The 23,072-nt window shown below is 36.9% G+C and overlaps 3 protein-coding genes and 2 non-coding genes across 7 annotated transcripts; 2 read left to right on the top strand and 3 right to left on the bottom strand.

Moving 5' to 3' along the window:
• Window positions 1–2,371: 2,371 nt before the first annotated feature.
• LOC133865139 (small nucleolar RNA snoR145) lies at window positions 2,372–2,518 on the top strand. Its single transcript, XR_009899664.1, has one exon. It is a non-coding gene; the product is annotated as a small nucleolar RNA snoR145 (small nucleolar RNA).
• Window positions 2,519–2,988: 470 nt separating this feature from the next.
• Window positions 2,989–8,095, bottom strand: LOC133864845 (U11/U12 small nuclear ribonucleoprotein 59 kDa protein-like). Of its 3 annotated transcripts, none has more exons than XM_062301271.1 (10): window positions 7,986–8,095; window positions 7,543–7,696; window positions 7,042–7,384; window positions 6,866–6,949; window positions 6,152–6,217; window positions 4,989–5,061; window positions 4,125–4,513; window positions 3,944–3,984; window positions 3,392–3,563; window positions 2,989–3,305 (listed from the first exon to the last, which is right to left on the bottom strand). In XM_062301271.1, the coding sequence occupies exons 2-9, from the start codon at window positions 7,692–7,694 to the stop codon at window positions 3,485–3,487; spliced, it is 1,227 nt and encodes a 408-aa protein (XP_062157255.1). In that variant the 5' UTR covers window positions 7,695–7,696; window positions 7,986–8,095; the 3' UTR covers window positions 2,989–3,305; window positions 3,392–3,484. The 3 variants fall into 3 exon arrangements, with proteins under 3 accessions (XP_062157255.1, XP_062157257.1, XP_062157256.1); XM_062301273.1 differs by having other exon boundaries at window positions 3,439–3,563; window positions 6,866–6,946; window positions 7,039–7,384; XM_062301272.1 differs by having other exon boundaries at window positions 6,866–6,946; window positions 7,039–7,384.
• Window positions 8,096–8,124: 29 nt separating this feature from the next.
• On the top strand, window positions 8,125–8,208 carry TRNAL-CAA (transfer RNA leucine (anticodon CAA)). Its single transcript has one exon. It is a non-coding gene; the product is annotated as a tRNA-Leu (tRNA).
• Window positions 8,209–18,631: 10,423 nt separating this feature from the next.
• On the bottom strand, window positions 18,632–19,748 carry LOC133864582 (probable membrane-associated kinase regulator 6). Its single transcript, XM_062300961.1, has 2 exons — window positions 19,062–19,748; window positions 18,632–18,947 (listed from the first exon to the last, which is right to left on the bottom strand). The coding sequence occupies exons 1-2, from the start codon at window positions 19,735–19,737 to the stop codon at window positions 18,940–18,942; spliced, it is 684 nt and encodes a 227-aa protein (XP_062156945.1). The 5' UTR covers window positions 19,738–19,748; the 3' UTR covers window positions 18,632–18,939.
• A 1,994-nt stretch (window positions 19,749–21,742) lies between these two features.
• LOC133864370 (acidic endochitinase-like) lies at window positions 21,743–22,801 on the bottom strand. Its single transcript, XM_062300677.1, has one exon. It carries the CDS (start codon window positions 22,785–22,787, stop codon window positions 21,858–21,860), a length of 930 nt encoding a protein of 309 aa, XP_062156661.1. The 5' UTR covers window positions 22,788–22,801; the 3' UTR covers window positions 21,743–21,857.
• Window positions 22,802–23,072: the final 271 nt, after the last annotated feature.

Genomic DNA, 23,072 nt, shown 5'->3' on the forward strand with positions numbered 1-23,072 from the left:
TTATTTATAATTCTTTTACAACTTATTATCATGTGTCAGCAATTGAAGGGTATTAAACATTTTCTAATTGGCTTATTAGCAAAAACAAAAGAGTTGTAAAGGTATTATAACCCTAGTATTACTCGTTTAACATTCTCACTAATATAATAGAGAAATGATTCATTTTTTCTCATTGTCCTTTTCTCATCTTTCTTCTTTTCAAAATCACAATTAAATATGTGGAGTCAATTCTACAATAAAACCTATGATTATTTAAGAAAAAAAAATGCTAAACTTACAATTTCTTTTAATTAAAAAATGATCTTTTTATATCTTTTATACATTTCATGTACATATTTTTTTTAAATAAATTTTTGAATCTACAGGATCTACATATAAATTTTACAAATAAAATAATTAATTTAAAAATGAGATTTACAAAAAGTTTATAACTAAAACGGCATGGTATAAACAACGATCCAGGTTAAAAATATTGCACCCAGTCTCGATCTGATCGATCACATAACTTCATACGTTTACACACAATGACCCTCCATTAAGGCCATCTCCAGCAGTTGGAGTTAAAATAGCTACTTAAAAAGTACAAATCTCTACTTTAACCACTGGCTATCGTAAAAACACTCAAATAATAATCTCTATTCCACTCTTCATTTTCTTAAAATATTGTTTTTTAATCTTTTTCTTTATTTTTTATTTTTTATTTCACTTCTCCCTCTCACTCTCCGGACTCCCCCAACCCCAACCCATCTCCCCAACCCCAACCCATCTCATTTCTTAAGTTGATGAGGATCGGCGAGCGTCGAGATGATCGGCGACGAGGAACCAAAACCTAGACGAGTCGAGGATTTGGCGGGCCCCGGCAGTGACGATGCAGAGATCAGATCCGACGGTGACGGCGTAGTTGACGGAGGCGTGGATTTTGGTGTGGGGGAGGAAGGCAACAGCGTGCTGGAGGTCGAGCATCTCGCCCCGAAGTTTGTCGGGCTTGGTGTTGACGAGGACGAGCTCATCGGCGAGGTCTTGGGTGAGAATAACGACGTTGCTGGGGACGGAGGAAAGAAGGGCAGCGGCGGTGAAGGAGAGGGAAGGGGTTGGTGGTGTTGACCGAGAGGGGCGGAGGGTTTCGTTGGGCATCAGGACCAGGAGGGACGAAGAGGGAGAGTGGGAGATTGAGAAAATATTAATAAAAAATGCTTGTAGTGTTGAACAGTGAATAGTCATTGTTGGCTATTTATTGTTCACTGTTAAGAAAAAATGGTTAAAGTAGCTAATTTGCTGGAGAAGAAAAAAGGCCAAAAATAGTTAAATTTGACTTTTTGGTTAAAGTAAAGCATCTGCTGGAGATGACCTAAGAAAAATGGAAAAAGTAAGCTCATCGTACGGTTTAGGTGCATCATAATTCCACTCTTCCTCTACTATATATAATAAGCCGTGTTGCCGCATACGAGGGAGCCCTAGGGTTTAGTCATCGTCGACGCTCTCTCTCTCACAAACTCATTCAAGATGCCTTTGGGGTGGCCGTACGTCACCCCTAGCCATCCTCAAAGGATTGATCGTCCAATCGACAGTCACTTTTACTTTCTTTTTTTTTTTTTTTTTTAAAAAAAATAATTTTTTAAGTATTATTTGTTTATATTTTTAATATATTTATATTTTTTTTATTATGATCCACACGTGTTGCTATTTTGTTAATGCTGATATGACACTTAGTGGAATCTGTCAAATTTTTTAACAAAATTTAACTTTAAGGAGCGATTTGTAAATTAAACCAATCACAAAAATTTTTGAATTAATTTTAATATAAGAGTAATCGAAATAATTTGTAATTTAAGTTAACTAAATCTAAATGGACGAATAGTTTGATTTTCCTTAATTCCGCTCTTCCACTACTATATATAGTAAGCCGTGTAGCCACATACGAGGGAGCCCTAGGGTTTAGTCATCGCCGGCGCTCTCTCTCTCAAAAACGCTTTCTGATTTTTCATTTTTCTCTGCCTTGCCTTGTACGGGCCATAGATGCGATGCGATGAAGAAGTATAGAAATCGATTGCTGGTTGGTTTTCAATAACCATCAAGCAAGATGAATATCCAGTCAATCTGGTTCGTATTCACTGAGCATCTTCATCGTTTATCTCCAATCCATTCCTTTTTTCATTTGAGTTTTTAATTATCCGAAGGGTCCTATGGAGGCAGCGCTACATGAATCCGTGCGCTTCTTGTCCAAGTTTGCCTTCGAAAAGTAGTACCGAAAGCGGATCGCCGAGCCCAATATTTGGGTTATTGGCTCGGTTTATCTCTGGATCTATGTTTCGTACATAAATATGTATATTTTTCTCGTCGATAATATGATAGTATTCTCACACATTTAGCTAAGCGAAGGTCCCAGCAGAGGGGTTCGGAACCATTGGATTGAGCCCCCCTAACATTAATAACAAATCCTTCGCAGAATTACTTGCCGGATCGTAGGATGCCCAGAAGCTTTAGTTTTGGAGCATCTCGAACCCCCGGCTACATTCAAACACTCTTGTTTTTTCTATTTTCTCTCCCAGAATTAAAATAAAACTGAAATTTCGAGATTCTGTTCTTTTTTATTTTTTTTTAATCGCAATTGAATGCCTTTTTTTTTTCTTCAAAACATCTCTGCTGTATTTCCCCCCCCTCTTTCTCTAGTTTCTGTGAGTTTTTGGATGAAACGTGGGGGAGCGTATGTTATTGAGGATGGCAACATTTGTACCAAAAAGAGCTGCATCAGAAGCTTGCCCCAGTTGGACTCTGTAAGACTGTAAATATGAACGGAAGTGATACACTGTTTGCTCTAACCAAGGAGCAATGAAAATATGAAATCGTTGAATGTGATAAAGTTACTCAAATGGAAGACATTTCTCTTACGAGAAATACTGTGCTTACTCCTTGATGCTTTTGGACGGCTTAATTTGTATATTTTACATAAATAATGATTTCTCACATCAAAGAATAAACACTTAAAAATACGTGTACCATTTCTTTCCTCATAATATGAATGTCACCAAGAAGAAATTGCTTGCTAAATCCTGTTTTTTTATTTGGGTAAGATGGACATATGTATGTATATGAGATCTAAAGATACATCAAGATAATAAGCTTTACACCCAGTCAAAATTTTAGGAGAAGATTTTCATGATCGGCTGCAACTTCGAACAACGGTATTTAAACCTTCCTGTATGTTCTTTCTGAGAATGTCTTTTAGTGTCTTCATGTTTCGATAGATGACTTAAGACTCTGGTCCGTTCCAGCTATATGAGCAGTTGAGCACTTCTTTGACAATGCTGCGAAAGCTTAGAAGTCACCATATGGAAGAAACCTTATACATTTCGGAGATATCAAATGGATATCTAGTATATTAAATGCGTACCAGATGGGGAAAATGAGTACACAAATGCTATCAAACTTTCAACATACCACCATGTTTTCAGCAAAAACAGCCACAAACTCTGCAGTCAAGTCATCATTTAGGCCTCACCAGGTAGGATTCCCATATCTCATCTGCTGGAGGAGATGGTTGAACCCAATGCCCTGGTATGCGGCTGCACAAATTTAACAGCAATTACAAATAATGAAACTGGAAGTAAAAACATAATGCAGAATGAATGGGAGGCATTAAAGGTGATTGGAGCATCAGCAAAGCCTGTGGAGGTAAAGTAGTGTTAGGGACTATTTTTTTATCTTTTCAAAGTTGATGTGGCTTTTAAAATCATCATATAATCAAAATTTAATAATAATCTATCACAAATCTAATGGTGATTTTAAAATATCAATTTTAGAGGATAAAAAGATGGTTCCTAACATTACTCGTGGAGGTATGGTAGTGGTGGTGCTAGAGTTTCCATGAGAGTCAACGATAGTGGAGGTGTTGTGCCTCTTATTACATTAGAGCAAGCATGTACCAAAGGAACGGCATCCTTACCTTCCTCCTGGTCTTATATATGCATCCCATGTTCTTCTCACCTGCAAGGAGTGGACCTTATTAAGATTTAAATCTAAACAAAATTACTAATGACTATCAGGTAATCAATTACATTGAACACAGTAGATAGTTGTATCTTGCAAGATATGTAGAAACTTGAAGAGGTACTAATTGAAATCACCTCAATAAGCGTGCCCATATCGGCATTGCTACCATGATAATAATGATAGAACTCTAAAGGTAGATTTGCCAAAGATTCATAAACTCCATTAAATCCTTGTCCCTCTGATCCTTGTTTTCCACCTTCACTGTCAGTGACTGTAGTGGGGCCTTCATTATTTTCAGTTTCAATTATTTGGTCTATACTTTCCTTGTTACTGCCTTTATCACTGCTTAGAACTTTTGAGTCAGGCCCATGACTCTGGAGGGGTTTCCTCGATTCCTCAGCAGTTGCAATCGCATCCCTAGCAGCATCTGTGTCAGCTGCAGCAATTGCCTGGCGCTCCTCTTCTTCAACTGCAGCTTGAACTCTCTCAAGAAACTTGTCATCCTCCTCGGGAAGAAAATGACCTGCATAATTATGCAACCAACCATAAGTTTGTGTAATTATTGAATCAAATATATTTAACATTGCAGTACTATGAATAAAGACATGTATATCATTGTGCCCTATCCTGTTCAGTAATATGACAATATTAATCAAATTAACGTCATAAGCATTCATCAAAAAAAGAGAAAAAAAGAAAAAGGAAAAAAGCATCGCAGTAGTCAACTTTGATGTGAAAAAATAAGGTTCTCATATACAGATGTTGAAGTGGAACAGCAACATAATATTGCAATTAAGTTCAACTTTGATGTTGAGATATAGCACAATTTGTAATGGTAAACAAGTATTCATATTGTACTCGATATGTGAAATGTGTTCCTCTGCGGTTACCGGCAACCTGATATACTACAAATCACCAGATTTACATTTTAAGCAAATAGAACATTTGCCACAACTGAGACAAGTAAGAAAAAGAATAAGAACCATAGGAAACCAGACCTTGTTTCTTCAATTTTTGGATCCTGATGGAACGCAACTCTTGCAATTTCTCCACAATTAATACCTGCTCAAGCTGAAATATAAAACCTAGTGTCAGGCAGAGAGATATCAGCAACAATAATTAAAGAATGGAAATTTTAGATGGGTCCTATCTCTGGATGACAGTAAGGGGTGGACCATCCAATAAATGGTAGTACCCTTTGAATTACATCAGATCATTGCTCTCTAGACCATCCAATAAATGGTAGTACCCTTTGAATTACATCAGATCATTGCTATCCAAGCAACGTCTTCCACATGAAAAAAAGTTCCATACAATGCGTATTTTCTTTCCCCCGACTCCCTGAGCATGATAATGGCACTAGTAGAAAACACGGAAAATAGTATCTCACCATCAAATGATCTCATATCAGAATATGGACTTGGGAAAAAGACAAATCAAATCAGTTGGAGAGAACATGATGCAAAAAGACAGAATGAGGATAGGAAATGGAGTTCCACCCCTACTGCCCTCCGCAGTGGAGTGGGTGGACACTGGAGGTGTGGAGGAGAGACCTACCTCTCGTGAAGGGGTGGCTTCCGCTTCTTTTTTTTAATTTTTAGATTTTTTTTTTTTTAACAAGGCTGACTTCCGCTTCTTTAAAGGTGAGCGTGTTTTAAAAATATTCTTATATGAAAGTGGAGAGAGTTTTTTAAGAAGTGTTTGTGTTTTGTTTTGAAAAGAGTGTTGGTAGTGGGGGCCACATCTGAAAACTCGTTTAGATAACTATTGTCTAAAAAGTATTTTTCGGTGTTTAAAAAGCGAAAAATGTTTTGAAAAAGCTTGCCAAACAGGGCCAAAATATCTGAACATTCTAGATGAAAGTGTGCTTGTTATCCGCAGCAAAGACCAATTACTGCACGAGTATGTAAGAAGTGGTAAGAGGGAAGCCAATGATAATGTTGCTCAAGACAAAAAAATATGATCATAGGCTTGAACCTAGGAAAAGCAGAACGCAGGAACAGGATTCAAATGAGCCAATTCAAGGTAGTAGGACGAAGTTTTCTTAACTATGGTCCAAATGCACTAGATACTCAGTATCAAACGAGTAAGAGTAACAGCATCTTAACAGACTCAGTTTCTACAGAACACATTTATATGGGCATGTACAACCAATGCTCACCTCCGATTCTAGTCTCTTTCTCTCCTCTTTTGCTTTAAGTTTTGCAACTTCTTTCATCTTCTCTACCTGCAAAACCACATGCCTAAGTCACTAAGAAAAAAATATTTAGGCTGCACTTTCATGCAAATTGCAAATACAACTGGTCATCAACACAATGAATGTTCTTGCTTACAAATCCACATTATTCATGGTAACTCATGCCAACATATGGGTTAAGCAACAAAAAGTTGCCACACTATTCTAGTTTTCTAACACTTTAGAGACAACATCTCTTTTTAAGGATGATGGAATATCTAATTTGACTCACTTTATTGATGTCCGTTATAGCCACCCAACCTGCACTTCATAACAATCAGTCACTTTACTCCCTATAAATGGCTCCTCACTGGTTCCACATACGGAAGAAAATCTTAATTTGCTTCCAAAATGGATGAATTATTTTCAACTCCACAGATACTGACACCACACACAAAAAATAAAAATAATGAAAATAAAACAAAACATAATGCACTGGAAGATTTGAACTAAAGACTCTTTAGAAAGGATTTTATATCGGCTGCTAACCTAAATTGATTAGCAGTACATACACCATAGAGGACAAACATATTTAGCTAAAAGATCATATAAATGAATTTCAAGTTCTTAGCACCTGTGGATATTAATACAAGCAAATACTGGTTGGAAAGTGCAGCCTAACATCTAAATATCCAATACCTTGCGATTTGCAATATCATTAGCAATCTCCCTAGCCCTCCATTCATCAGCTTCTTGATCAGCTTGTTCAAATCGTTCACGCTCCTAATCGTCAAAACAATAAAAGCAAAGAAACAAAATAAGCATCTGTCCAACATAAACCCAATAAAGCAGAAGCAAGGCGGAAAGGACACCACCTTTGCGTGCATTTCTGCAATGTGCTTCCTCTTTCTTTTCCTCCAAAGTTTATTTTGTTTATACTTCCGTGTTTTATCAGCCAATCTAACTGCTGCAGACTTTTCCTCCCATGGAGTCCTTTCATCCGTGATCACCCTAAATGGTTCAAGCTGAGCTCTTAATTTTGCCATCAATATATTCACCGCTTCCACTGAACGCGACTCTTGGGATTCCATACTAACCCCCTTATCTTCCAATTTTTTTTTGAACCCATGAACCGAAATGCCATTGGACACATAACCCTCATCTTCCAAACGCCCTTTACCATCTTTGATCATTGCCAACATCTCTAGCTCTTTCTCCCTATTAAGAATATAGATTCAATTAACACAGCTAGTTTCAGTTGCCTGCAATGTGGGATATGATAATAACAAACAAAATGAACACAAATTGCTACCAAATGGTCACATAAACGATTTGACAGTGAAGTAAAGGAGTTTGCAATTGGGATTGGGACATACATTGCTTGTGCAAGATCAAGAGTATCTTGTAGCTCTCTAAGCCTATCCTTCACATTTTTAGTCTCCCAAAAGGCACACGACATTGGCGGGTTAGGCGGTAACATCGGAAACCACGGCGGCCGTGCCGCGGATTGGAATGGAACCAGATTCATAGCTAGAAAAATATATATAAAAGAGAATTAGAAGAAAAAAAAAATTGAAATTAAGACAAAATTTTATAGCCTATTGAATTGCTTAATAGTGAGGTACGAATAAAGCATATGATATGAAATTGTGGTCTGAAAATCAAATATGAGCTATTTATGTTGTTAGAACTCTAGTGCTCAGGGTCTAATCATTTCAGTTAGGTTTTTTAGCGATCGTATTAACGAAATGAAAAGCTCGATGGAACAGGAAGTGGGAAATGAATTGAGTGAGAAAACCCTAACACACAGAAAGTTTACCTGTACTGCGGGGTCGCTTCTGCGTGTGTCAATGGTTTCAAATTCTAGCAGAGCGAAACGAAGATGTTTCAATGAGAGGAATGATGCATAGTTTTTAGATTAGATAATTTCAAAATAGGAAGAACAATGTCAAGCATATGTCAGGATGGCCGAGTGGTCTAAGGCGCCAGACTCAAGTTCTGGTCTTCGTGAGAGGGCGTGGGTTCAAATCCCACTTCTGACAATCTTTTCAGTTTTACCCATCTTAACAAAACGACAGACAGTTTTGCATGAACGGCATGCCGTGTGGAAGAAGTGTTGGCCATGGGCCATGGGCCCATGCGGATAAAAAGAAAATTAGAAATGAGCCACTTTTTCCCGTACACTTGTTCATAAGACAATTACCAGGAATTGTTATTTAATTCTGATAAATGATTATTTTGATCCACATTATTAGTAGTCTATTCTTTATCTTATCCCGAAGGCACGTCTTTTTATTTTTCTTTTTTTTTTTCTTTTTTTTTTTGAGGTTATCCAGAAGACAGCATACCAAATGAAATGAGAGAAAGCTAACGTATAGTAATCCATAACACATCGTAGGTGTTAGTAATCTATTTTTTTGTAATTTGTCATTAGACTTTTTTTTCAGTAATATATGATAGTTCATGCTATTTGTTAAAAAAAAAAAAAAAAAGAGTTCATTATGTGTCATTTTTGTGTCCATCCAAAAATGAGGTAGCCTTTAACATCACCATTGAGCTTGCGACTAATCATTATTGAATTTTGATGAAATGCAAATTTTAAGAGCTACCTCATTTTTAGATGGACACAAGAATGACACATGATAGTTTTCTAAAATTGTTCCTTAAAACCTTGTTTAATCGTTATAATGTATTTCACACTGTGAAATTATCAATGAAGAGTTGTATACATACTCCTAAGTGCTCACTCTTTGACGTAGTAATAAAAATTACTATTGAATGAAATGACAAAAGAAAATACATATAGTATCTAATGATGATTTTCACTGTTATATTAAAAAGTGAGAACTTAAAAATACATGCAATATTTCTCATAATAAATTGACTTTAAGACCCAATTTGATGGAATAGGATTATCTCCATTTCAAATAAAATGGATACTATCAATTTTATAGTCGTCAAGATTTAAAGTTGATACATCTAATAGTGTACATAATTTCACGTTATTTAAATTTTTTAACAGACGTGCCAACATTGACTTCATATATATCATTAGATGCATCAACTTTAAATCATGATATTTCATTTGAAATAGATACCATCCGTGAAATGGAAAGGATCTATTCTCAATTTGATTTTCTCAAAGAACTTATTTGATCAACTTTGTTAAATGTGTGTATATAGACTAAACCAAAAATTTAACCTTAAGAACCAAATAAATACAATTATTATTTTTTTTTTTTTTTTGAAATGGAGGTGGAGGTCCCAACCCCTGGTCCGCCCCTGCACATATATATCCATACATAAGTACATACATATTTATGTGATTTAGATTTATATGATTTTCGCTTTTTGCGTAACTCTTTGTCATTTTCTTTTTTCTTTTTAATAATCAATAATACATAAGTACATACATATTTATCTGATTTAGATTTATTTGAATATAATGACACAAAATAACTAATATTAATCAGATTTGAAAATTCTTAATTGCAGGAATCAAATCCTCAATACTTGCCCAATCACTTGAAGATTACGTTGAAACTACTGAACGAGGCACCACCAATGGCTTAGTAGGTATTTAAAATATAGATGAACATTTTTTTTAGATGAGATAGCTAGAATTTAATTTATAATTATTTAAATATTTAATAAAGCATGATGAATGAATGGTTATTGAATAGTATAATAATATAATAATATAATATTAAAAGGAATCATACATCATGTGTTGCTTCAACTTTAGTTTAGTTCGAGTGCTTCGTAGTACAATCCGGCCCCACAAAGCAAAAGATTCCTGTTGTACCTGTGGTGACGAGAGGCCGACACCTGGGACATGCAACACATTGCAATGTTTTTGGCCTCATGCACCCAAATTGTCTACAATCTTGCTTCTTGTTTGGGGCGTGTTCTTTGTCGGACTTTCACATTCGCCTCCCTCCTAACCCCAAATACTTGTTGTGTACACAAGATTTTGCTTACGTGTCGTAAAAAATAAAAAATTATAGTATATATTATAGTTTTTTCGACGGTTCATATTAATTTGTGTTTTTTTTTCATGAAATTTGGACCGTTACAGCATATGTATTGTATTTTTTTTAAGAATACTGCCAAATTCGTTGTTACATTCTCATAATAATTAAATTTAATTATTATGAATTTTTTTTTTTTTTTTTTGTGTTTATATAGTAGAGTAAATACTTGAACATTTTTTCTTATAGTGTGAACAATAAATACTTGCACTTAGGAGTGAGCAAATCCCCGCAAAACCCGCCCCGCCCCGCAGAAACCGCCCCAACCCTCCCCGCAGAGCTCAAAACCCGCACCCATGGTGCGGGGCATGGGGCTGTTTTTGGCCCCCCCGCGCGGGGCGGGGCGGGTTGCGGGGGGGACCCTTAAATTTTCTCGGGTCCCCGCCCCGCCCCGCCCCGCCCCGCATATGTTTAAAAAAAAAAAAAAAAAAAAAAAAAAAAAAAAGAAAAAGGAAGAAAGCTTTCTAAAAAAAAAACTAACCGGCTGGGCTAACCTAATTTCCTAACTTTTCCTTCTGTTGCGCCGCACCCGCACTGCCCCAGTCTCCCATCCCATTCCCAGCAGACCGCCCTTCGCCCCTTCCCAGCAGACCGCCCTTGCCTCCTTGGCTCCGCCAGGCGCCAGTCATCGGCTCACCTAGTCACCTCCCCGCACGCACGGTCCGGCACAGAGCAGCAGCAGGCCACAGCAGCACGGTCCGGTACAATTTTCCCTTATTTTCCCTTATTTTAAATCTGATGCTTCCATTGATTTTCGTTGTTGATTAGTGAGGGTTTTCCTTTTTGTTTTTCATGAGTTTGATTTGAATCTGTAAATGATTTTGGGTATGGATTTCCTGTTGGCCCTGTGAAGATTCGGCCGTGTATGTTGGGGAAACCGTATGTTGATTTTTGGTTTGAGTTATGTTTTGGATTTGGGTTTCTAGCTGGTTGTGTGGTTCAGCCGACTATGTGATGTTTTGGATTTGGGTTTCTTGTTCTGTTCTTTTTATTTTGCAACCCAGAGCTCTGTTCCCCTGTAAAAAAAAAATCAGATCTATGATATCGTAAAGGAGTTTAACAAATAAATTGATTGAAAGACTTTTTCCACCTTTTTTTTTTTTGAATGAAGACTTTTTCCACGTTGATGCTCTGTATTTTTACAAGTATTTATGATGCTCTGTATTTTTGCAAGTATTTATTATGCAGAGAATGCTTTTGTCCAAAGGCAAGATTATGCATAACGATCAAGATAAAATTTGGTCTCTGCATGGGTTATGTCCATGTTATTCACTGATTTGGCCCATCTTCTACGGACCAACTCTTTATTTTTTGTTGAACTGATCGTGTGGGCAGCGACCAAATGGATGTAACCTGTAGGTGTAGTTTTGAAACTGATTTTTTGTTAGGTTATTGAACCATGAATTGAGTAGTAGATTTTGGTTAAAGGGTTAGTTGTTTGGTGTTTAGTCGTGTACCTCTGGCTTTTGGGTTGTTGATGATTTCGGTTGAAATCTTCTGTTTTAATTGACTAGAATTCTGTGCTTTGAAGTCATGTGTAATTGGCCATGTATTAACTGATTTAGTATTGGTAAAATCCCTTTGAATGCCTTTTAGACTCTACTTAAATTATATGGAAATATTTGCAAAATAAAATACGTCATGCTTGCAAAATAACTGATTTATGTTTTTTTTTTCCACTTAAATTGTAGAATCAAGTCATGGACGATTCAACTAGTCATGGACCTATTGATTCTAGTTCTGCTTCATCTAGGCCTAGTCTATTGGATACCAATATGGGTTCTAGTTCTTCAACTATGGGCCCTCAAAATCCTAGTGCAGCTCTCCCACCAAAACCTAAAAAAAATGAGCAAACATCATCGGTTTGGGAACATTTTACCAAGTTAGAGTCGACTGACCCCGATGATCATAAATCACAGTGCATTTATTGTAAGAGGGAGTTTAATTGTCACCCTAGAACCCATGGTACTTCATCTATGCTACAACATATAAGGAAAAGTTGTAAAAAATTTCCTGATAGGTTTGATAAGACACAATCGAAGTTGAGCTTTGAGGCTAAGAGGGAAGGACATGCGGCAATGGGTGAAGGATCTAGTGGTAACCTTGTGCTTGCTAAGTTTAATGCTTCAAAAATAAGGGCAGCACTTTCTAGGATGATCATAGTGGATGAGTTGCCATTTAGATTTGTGGAAGGTGAAGGGTTTCAGGACTTTATGAAAACAGTTGAACCTAGGTTTTCAATTCCTTCCCGTTTTACTATGATGAGGGATTGTTTTAAGTTCTTTATGTCTGAGAAAGAAAAGTTGAGGGGAATGTTCTTGACATCTGGTGTTCGGGTTTGTCTTACCACTGATTGTTGGACTTCAATACAGAACCTTAATTACATGTGTATTACTGGTCATTTTATTGATAATGAATGGAACTTACACAAAAGAATTTTAAACTTTTGTTTAATTCCTAATCACAAAGGTGAGACCATTGGGGGAAAGATTGAGTCGTGTATGCATGAATGGGGCATTGGTAGCATTTTCACTATCACGGTTGATAATGCTTCTTCCAATGATGCTGCTTTGGAGTACTTGAGGAAGAGAAGTGCTCATAAGCCTAGTGCCGTATTAGAAAATCGGTTTATGCATGTGAGATGTTGTGCACACATCTTAAATCTTATTGTGACTGAGGGGTTGAAAGAGGTTGATGAATCCATTATGAGGGTTAGAAGTGCGGTTAAATATGTGAAGTCTTCTCCTGCAAGATTTGAGAGTTTTAAGATTTGTTTGGAAAGAGAAAACATTAATTTCAAGGGGTTGTTGTGTTTGGATGTTCCAACTAGATGGAACTCTACATTTAAGATGTTGGAAGGTGCAGAAAAATGTCAAAGTGCTTTTGAACTTATGGAAGAGTTGGATGGATATTATTGTCCTACGTTGTTGGATAGCAAAAACGGTTTAGGACCTCCTAATTGTGATGATTGGGCTCGTATTAGGGTTTTTCTCAAGTTCCTTGAAATTTTTTATGAAGCCACAATGCGACTTTCGGGGTCTTTGTATGTGACATGTAATATGTACATTGAAGAAGTTTCTGCCATTCAACTGCATTTACAAGAATATTGTGACAGTGATGATTATATATTGAGTTCTATGGCGGAGAAAATGATGTTGAAGTATAAAAAGTATTGGGGGGATCTTGATAAAGTTAATGTGTTGTTGTTTGTTGCTATTATTCTCGATCCACGGACCAAGTTGGTATCATTAGAATGTTGGTTCAATGATATTCTTGGTGCTGAGCAAGGCAATGATATGATATTAAAATTGAAGAACTACCTTAAGAAATTGTTTGATCACTTCAACACTGGAGAAAACTCTCAAGGTGAACATAGTGGTGCACTTCCTCAAGGTTCCTCGGGAGAAACTGGGAAACGTGCCTATACATTGATGAATAGGTACAAAAACCTCATGACTCCTAATAGTGATGTTCAATATAAATCGGAGTTAGATCGGTATTTGATGGAGGAGAATGAAAAACCGAATGAGAACTTCGATATTTTAATTTGGTGGAAGGTGAATTCAACCAAATTCCCAGTACTATCCCACATAGCACGTATTGTGTTAGCCATTCCCATTACTACAGTTGCTTCAGAGTCGGCATTTAGCACTGGAGGGCGTGTATTGGATCCTTTTCGAAGTTCATTGGCCCCAATAACGGTTGAAGCATTGGTGTGTACACAAAACTGGTTGAGATCAAAACCCATCAATGGTTATGACACAGAGATGGTTGAAGATCTTGAAAGTTATAAGCTCGAGTCAGGTAAGCTTTTAGGCCTTTAGCTTTCTATTATTCACTTCTTAATTTATTTTGTTATTTAAATATTCTAAATTTCTAATTATCGGTTCCAATTTTTGTAGAAATCAATTTGAAGAACATCAATCTTTTGCTTGAGGAGGATTAGTGAAGTGAAGATTCAATCCGATTGGGAGATGTAGCGGATGCTTGATGCTTTGGAACATTTAATATTTGGGTTTTATTCATCTTGTAATATTATGTTATTTGCTTTGTCAGTAATTTGTTCATTTTATGGGATTGAATTTCTATTCGTAATTAGCAGTTATGTGTAATATTTGTAATATTATGTTTTTGCTTTGTAATCTGTTTTTTTTTTTTTTTTCAATTTTTTTTGCACTAAGTGATTGAAAACATTGCAAGCAAAAATGCTTTCTTTCTTCTTTTTAAGTTTTTTTCTCCTCACATTTTAATAGATGTTGGGATTTTAATTAAGGTTCAATTGCAACTTGCAATTTGCAAGGGTGACAGGGAGTACAAATAATGGATTATTAATTTGGATTAGTAAATTTTGAACATAGGGATACTTATAAAAAAAAAAAAAAAAAAAAAATTTGAACACAAGGTTAATGGGTCAAAACCCGCGGGGATCCCCGCATACCCGCGGGGATCCCCGCCCCGCAACCCCGCCCCATCTACACCCGCCCCGTGCGGGTGGAGGGGGTTTCCTGCGGGGTGCGGGTTCACTTTGGGGAACCCGCACCTCTGCGGGGCGGGGTCAAAAAATCCCCATCCCCTCCCCCCCCCGCCCCATGCTCAGCCCTACTTGCACTTATTATTTTCTCTCTCTCCCTTTCTTTTTTTCTTTCACACTATCTCTCACACAATTTGTTAGTGTATGTTAAGGAATCTGATTTAAGAGATTTATTATAATTATTGTTATCTCTTATAAAACAGATTTGAAAGTAATCAAATTTGATTGTAATAAGATTTTATGGTAATTTACTCTACTTATTTACCTAAACTCACTCTTCTCAATTCTCCTATAAATAGGAGCATCATGTATTGTGAATTCATCAAGGAACAAAAATAAAATGTAGCCTTATTTTATTATTTTCGCTATTGTCTTTATTTTTCTATGTGATTATCTTTTCTTTCATAAACAATATTTAAAGCAAATAGAGAGTAGAATAAAGAATCTATTGAAATGTGCATGAAAAAAATGAATAACTAAAATAAAAATTTATATTTTTTTCGTAGCTATTTGGCTAATCCTAATGGGGATGCTATTAGAGAATGGCTAAGTCTGAACATGCAAAGGGTTTTAACCACAATGAGAGGGACATACTGAATTGTAGCGAAGACAAGAAGGAAAATATATAGGGTTGGTCCCCTCTCTCGGTGCTAAATTTCTAGCTACAAAGAAAAACAATGCAGGGTTGGTCCCCTCCATCGATGCTAAATTTCTAGCTACAACAGAAAAACAAAATGTAGAGGCAGTGACATTCATTTTTGGTGGTTCTTCATCATAAAACTAACTTCCAAGATGGAAAACAAAATGGCAAGGAATTAGAAACAGAAAGGTGATGGCATCGACTGTGGCATTTCTCCTAGCATATCTTGTCCATGTCCATGACATGTTGCATTGTCATTGTGCCCGATCTATTCTTCTTTCCACACTCACGTGAGTCTCTCTTTTGTCAAGACATGTTGTATTGTCATTGTTTCCTCTAGCTACCGGCAAATACCACCTACCCAATTTATTCTTGTTGAAAAAAAAAATGCTCAAAAAGATTTCATGCCCATAATTTGCCCAATTCCAGCCATAGTAGCCACTTCCAATCAAAGTTAATTAACGATGTCCAAATATCGGCCATAGTAGCCGATATTGGCCACACTCACCGATGTCCAAGTCCCGACCATAGTACACTACAAAAATTTTTGCATTTAGTGGCGTGTCTACAGTAATGCACTTTTTGACACCTAACTAATTAGTGGCGTGTCAAAAAGTAACACCTCACTAAAATAATTAGTGGCGTGTGGGACTGACATGCCACTAAATTTGTGGCGTGTCTAGTAGCCACGCCACAAATTTAGTGGCGTGTCACTCCAACACGCCACAAATTAGTGGCGTGTCTCTCCGACACGCCACTAATTTAGTGGCGTGTCACTCCGACACGCCACAAATTTAGTGGCGTGTCACTCCGACACGCCACTAATTAGTGGCGTGTCTCTCTGACACACGCCACTAATTTTTCGTTTTCCCCCCTTTTTTCCTCTACTCACCCCCTATTTATTTTCGTTTCCCCCCCTCCCCATTTTCTCCTTCTATCTTCTCTCTTCTCTCCTACACAGGTACGCCTTTCTTTTTTCTTGTCTTCCTTTTTTTTTTTGTCTTCCTATTATATGTGTTTACAGATAAACAAATTTTCTGTAAACAAATTTTCAGGATTTTGAATACATAAAGGAACTCCGAAGAGCTAAGAAACACGTAAAGGAGCTTTACTTTGCAAATTATTTCTGATTTTTCTCGTCAAATGGGTGAATGTGACAGTGAAGATAATTATATCTCTAAGGAAAAGAGTCAGAAAAATGCTTTTATTTGAGGAAAAGTATGGCAAAATGATGGCTTACGACGGCTAATGTCAGTTTGAAAGAAGCAATGCATACGTTCCTTTCAGTTTTCCTATAACAATTTTGGCTTCAATGACTCAGTACACAGCATATCCACACAAGTGCAAATCCAAATCTTTCGTTTCTCAGCACTTTTAACTCATTGATCGAATGAGTGTATAACAAATTTTTTTTTTGGCCACGCCAGAATTAGTGGCGTGGCTGTATAACATACAGGCCACTAATTAGTGGCGTGTCAGAACGACACGCCACTAATATTTAGTGGCGTGCCAGAATGACACGTCACTAATTAGTGGCGTGCTGACCAGTGACACGCCACTAAATAGGAATTACTGACTCCTCGATTACTGACCTTCTAGAAAGGCCACTAATCAAAGGTCACTATTGTTTAGTGACCTTTCAGACATCCTGAAAGGCCACTAAAGCTATGTCACAAAACCTATGTATTTTTGTAGTGGTAGCTGATGCCGGCTAGAGTCGCCGAAGTTAAAGTTTCGGTCATAGAAACCAATGTTTCAATTTAGGCTATAGTAGCCATTTTTCTTTTCTAGCCCTTTGATGTTCAAGACCAAACCTCGACGTCTGTGATCTACCGTTAGATTTGCGAGGGTGTATTAAGACAAGAGTTACAATAACTCAAGAGATAAGAGTTACAATCATTCAAGATACAAGGGTTTACATGCACTCAAGAGACAAAAGTTACAAGATGATAAATTCGATTTATTGTTGTTAATGTAGAAGTAGAAGAGAATTGTAACGTTTAAACTTTCTCTATAAATAGAGTCTTGTATACATCAAATAAATCAAGCAAAAATATTGTAGCAAGAAAAAGGCTTTGATGTATAGATGTAGACCATACGCTGAATCTCTGTCTCTATTTATTTGTTCTTATCTCTTTGCTAGATTATATGATCTTACATCCTTGTCTTCCATTTTCATCTGAAATTCTGGATACTTCGATTGTAGATATAGAAACAATATATATTTAGTATATATATTGCTACAAGGTAAATTTGTTGCTATGTCATTTAAAATTTTTAAATGACATGACACCGTATACATTATTAGATGTAATAAAACAAAATGTGAATTGTTAAGGAATTCTCTCAAAAGTTGGATGCGACAAAACAAGAGTTGGATCAAAAAATGAATCCTCTTTATTTCAAGCGGAAAGAAAAATAATGATGACCCTAAATAAATGAGTTGATAGACGTAAGTTTAAAAGGTTTGCAACTTTTTAATAATGAGTTGCCAGGTCCTACGTCACCATATAGTGTTCAAGTTTGCTGCGTCATATGATCGATGTTACTAGATATTACTATGATATCATTTGTTACAAAAAAATGTTAACCACATATGTGATATTACCTAATTAAAAGAATGTTACAACTAAAAATCCTTGGAATCATTTAAATAACCTAATTGCACTTAATAAGAAATTAATATTGTAAGACTTAACATCTATGTAATACCTTCACAATCCTTCAGCTCGGTGTGAAACTTGATTTTTCAGGGTGTTATACAGAAGTAATATTACAAACTACACTCTCATCTAACTCTCATCCCACTGGACTGATGTGGCATTGTCATGCCCATCAGCCTAATGAGATGAAGGTAAATCGACTAAATAAAAATATAGTATGTAGCATTTACCGTTACACAAATTATGCCTTAAGAAAACAAAAAGAAAAAACAAGAACATTGGGGGGCCCTTGGTTGACCCTATAATCCACAAATTAGAGCCGGGCTCTCTCTCAGCTAAGAGGTAGATCGAAGACATTTAGGGTCCTCTTTCATGCCCCTATCATGTTTGAAAAGTTCTCTCTTCTTTTTCCTTTGCTTTTTTATTTTGGTCTGCAGAGCAATTAAATGAATCCAAACCATTACTGTATATCCCCTGTAAGTAACCAGATGCCTGAGGTTCCTGACTCATGGATTCACCTCGGGAACCACATTAAATAATAAATAGCCCAGCACACACACAAAAACACGCATGGAAGTGCAACACAAACACATATAGCAAGAGTGAAATTGAAATGATCTTATTTTAACAAGACGAAGACAACAAATAATATTATTTGAGCTCTCCATCCATATCACAAGATGAAGGAAACAAACAACATCCGATTTTCATATTGTTTTTGTCAGCACAGATATGTATCTGTGAAGCTTGTCTTGCTTCACAAGACAAAAATTTACACAAACAACCACAAGAAAGAGGCCAGTGAAATAGGACAAATTAGTACAAGTTGTGCTTGATCTCCTACCAAGTACTTTTAGCTCCCTGCAGCTCCCTGCTCGCTTCCTTCTCTTTCTTTCTGTGCAAAATAATCATTTTTCTGAAAGTAAAAAAGTAGAAGTTCAGGCACCCAAAAGTTTAGTTAGTAATAAAGTTATTTTTCTGAAGAGGGAAAAAAAAACAAAAAAGAAAGAATATATATATATCAACAAACCTATTGATCTTTTGCAATGAAGAACCGCCTCATAAATCGAGCTCTCCATATCACAGCAATCACCTGTTGAATAAACTATACTTTGTCGCGGAGATGCCTGTGGTGAGTTGCTCCAGCTCTTAACTTCCGACACTCTCCTATCAATATCATCAACTCTAGTACATTTTCTTGAGCCCTTTAATATTTTATGGCATAAAGGTCTGAGACATCCAAAACACTTCTGCAAGATTCGCTCCAACGGTTTTTTCCATCTTCTGAGAAAATAACAGTTATCTTGAACCACTTGATCAATAGCAGTTCCGGAAGTAGAGGATGAAGATAAAGGCATGGCGGGATTGTTATTTGAGGCATTGGACAGCTCTATCCTTGATGGGTCGACAAATACAGGTTTCATGACGCCGTTGAAAAAAAGCTCATCAGCATGAGCAAGAGGAAGAGATTGGGATATGGGAATTTCGAAATCAAAGTCCTGGGATTCTTCCGAGCATCTCTTCGACTTTTTCATCTTGTAGTCCGATTGTTTCGAGGTGGCTGCATGAGAATTATCAAGTGATGCTCTAAATGGCCTGTCAAGTCCATCCAAAGTGGGTCTTACGTTTGACAACCAACTGTATGAAAAACTTTCAGTCGCTAAAGGCTGTGAGGCTTCCATGGTCTTTAGCAACTGTTTATGCATAAGGATAAAGAATGACGAAGACCTTATATACTCCTTGAGGGACAAGCTCACATGATTGGTATCTTAAGAGTGACCACAAGACCATGGTGACCACAAGTGCACGCATTGTCTATGCTACCAAATGCCAAGCAGCAGACAGATGGAACAAGAATAAATATGCAAACTAGTTTCTCACTGCTCCCTATCTATTAACGTGTTATTATTTTATCTTTTATTTATTTATCACTAAGTTATATTTAATTCAAGCAGAATATCATTCATCCTTATTGAAATCCATTCATATATATATTTTTATATATAAGTACTCATATTCTTTTTCCCTTTTAAAATTAACTTTTCTCTAACATAGAAACAAAAAAGAAGAGAGAATGGATTACCTGCAACAACTTTACACTAGCTAGTAGTATGCTTTGACAATCCAACTTCCTCACATAGCAAACTAAGCAGGGAAACTAAGAGTCCTTTGTCTTCTTGGTGTTGAAGTATTAGATTTTGAAGTGGGTGTTCAAGAGGTGCTTTTAAGATTGTCAGAAACTTATCTACAGCCAACACTTCAGACCAAATCCACAAGGACTCAAACACTGTAGCAGCTACAACTCTACGCCAAGATAAGAGGAAGATCGAGTTCAAAGTCTTGTATTTCATACTCATCTACCATAACAGACTTGTTTATATATACAAAGCCTTCACCAACGTTTGTGGTAAGACAGTACACTATAAAAACAGATCGAGAACTTCATTTATGGTACTAAGATTTTTTATATGGTGGTCTAGAGGTCATCTCAAATTTTTAGAACAATTTTTTTTTTTCAAATTAGATTTTGGCCATTAAACTGTATGTTAAATTCCAACTTCATCCTTTGAATTATCGATTGTGTCAATTTCGTCCTTGATATTTTGAAAATGCAATGTTATATACCTTTGTCTTGCCTTGCCCTTATAATGTGAATGCTAATGTCAATATATATATATTTTTTCCCAATCTCATCTATCTTCGTATTGTTAACATGACATGTTAGGACACAATAGGGCTCACAAAGTCAGAGAAGACACCAGAAGCCCCAAGCGAACAGTGTGTGCCACTGACTCTTCTCTCTGATTTTCTGAGTCTTCCTGTAGCTTAACATGTCATGTCAATAATACAAGCGCATGTTAAAAAAAGGAAAAGAAAAAGAGAGTCTACCTAGCTTGTCAATAATTGCCATTTGCATAGCAATAGGCTAATAGCAAGAGAGTGGAAGAGTAGCATTAAAGCATTTTCGAAACATTAAGCGTTCAATTAATACAATTGATAGTTCAGAGACAAAATTGCAGTTTAATTACATAGTTAAGGGACCAAAATCATCCAGGCGACTAGAAATGGAAACCGACTAAAACCAAATTTGTTTGCTTTTAGAAATTAATAGGTGAGAGTGATAACTGTTGCATCAGATTTAAGGGATATGTTATGTGCTCCTACCAAAATAAAAAAATAGGTGAAAGACATAATCAATCAGCACTATATAGAAGACAAAAGGTGACAACTTTTCTGTATATAAATATGTTCCGAAGAACCTCTGAAAGATCAATATATGGACATTTAATTGAGTAGAATGAGGAGCAGAGCCCCCATAAACTACAGGAAGAGTCAGCCGAACACAAAGTGCCTGCAGTCATATAGCTCTAAGGAGGATTTTAATGAAACCATTTTGTCATCAATTACCAACTTGCTCACCAAATCAGACTGACACCTGACAAGTCCAAACAAAAGGGTTGTGCACAGCACATTTAACAGCCATTATAGCAATATTGAATTTGAACATTAATACAGAAGAAGACCCTGAAAGAGACAAGTTCTACACCGACGCTTTATTTGGCTGATGAGGAAAAGTAGGAAAGTCTATGAGTACAAGTTCTGTTCGATCGCTCAGGTCCTTGATAGTAAAAAATTTTTTTTAAAAAAAAAAAGAAGAAGAAGAAGAAAAAAGGACTTTTAATCATTTGCTTAGCAATCAAACAGTGCCCATTAACAAGACCGTGAAATTTCTCATAGCAAGCAAAGAAGCATTAATCAAAAGCAGCATAAGCAATTATTCCACTTCGAGACTATTACATGCATACATTAGAGGGTATTCAGATTTCTAGACACTGCTCTCGATGGAAGAACTGTATCCTGTTTGATCATCATAGAATTTGGACCACAGCATCACACCTCCATACTTGGCGGAACCTTTAATGGCCGGAAGCACTTTAGAAGTTAGATCGGCAACAGGAATGAAGCCACTTCCAGCTGCTTTAGGTGCTGCAGGAAGTCCTAACAAAATTTTGGTGGCAGGAATAGAATTCCATTGCTTCCATGCGTTTACAAGTTTGTCAATACTGCCTGATGTGTATTGGCATGGAGGGTTGTTATAGAACTGCACCCATACATAATCAAATAGGCCTGTCTTAAGGGCACCTCCCATCCATTCATCAGGGAAAGGGCACTGAGGGGCTGCTGTTAAATATACTTTCTTTCCTTGTTTGCTGTAACCAGAAATATACCTTGCAAGCTCATCCCAGTGTTGGGCTGTTCCATGTAGAATAACAAAGTCAATTCCATCCAAAACAGCGTCTCCAAGAGGGCGAGATGAAGAATGGCCCCCCAAGAAGTTATTCCAAAGATAGTCTGCAACTTGTCTAGCATCGTCAGTTGAAGAAAGGGCATAGCTCCCTGCGTCTCCTCCAATAGAGAGCATCACCTTAATTCCTTTTGCTTGACACGCTTTTATGTCAGAGCTGAATCTGGTGCATTCGTTATTGCGTGGATCACAGTGGCCGGCAAGGTTGATCATTGGTTTTTGACCATTGCCAAATGTTGGAAGGAAAGCTATGTTAACAAAGGCATACTTACCAGTGGCACAAGCCTGTGCCAAACTACCCTCATTTCCATTCTGACCCCAGTAGATTGCGATTTCACCAGCACCAGCTCCTACCACTAGAATTGAAATTAGTGATAACATGGAAGCCAGTGAGATTGATGAATTTGATGCCATAGTGCACTGGATTTTGCAAGTGTCAGAGAAGCACATCTTGTATATATAGGAGGAAAGTGATCTGATGACTCTGTGTTTCTGCAGAAGTGAGCGCGGTTTGGCAGTCACTTGGTCCCACTAAATTTGCTTCATTTCCATGGTTGTGGATTAAGACAGGCGACTTACTGGAAATGAGTCCACTAATTTCCACATACTTTGATGCTAAGTCAAGAGAATCAAGAAAAACACACCCCATCATGGCCAAATTCTGTGTTGGCAGTCACTTGGTCCCACTAAATTTGCTTCATTTCAATGGTTGTGGATTAAGGCAGGCGACTTACT

This window comes from Alnus glutinosa, chromosome 3 (assembly GCF_958979055.1).
Source record: "Alnus glutinosa chromosome 3, dhAlnGlut1.1, whole genome shotgun sequence".
Classification (NCBI taxonomy): Eukaryota; Viridiplantae; Streptophyta; class Magnoliopsida; order Fagales; family Betulaceae; genus Alnus; species Alnus glutinosa.

Coding starts and splice junctions, on each gene's coding strand:
- LOC133864370 (XM_062300677.1), bottom strand. CDS start 22,787: ATGTGCTTCTCTGACACTTGCAAAATCCAGTGCACTATGGCATCAAAT.
- LOC133864582 (XM_062300961.1), bottom strand. CDS start 19,737: ATGCATAAACAGTTGCTAAAGACCATGGAAGCCTCACAGCCTTTAGCG.
- LOC133864845 (XM_062301271.1), bottom strand. CDS start 7,694: ATGAATCTGGTTCCATTCCAATCCGCGGCACGGCCGCCGTGGTTTCCG. Junction 7,385..7,542: donor CTTGATCTTGCACAAGCAAT/GTATGTCCCAAT, acceptor TATTCTTAATAG/GGAGAAAGAGCTAGAGATGT. Junction 4,514..4,988: donor CCAAAAATTGAAGAAACAAG/GTCTGGTTTCCT, acceptor ATAATTATGCAG/GTCATTTTCTTCCCGAGGAG.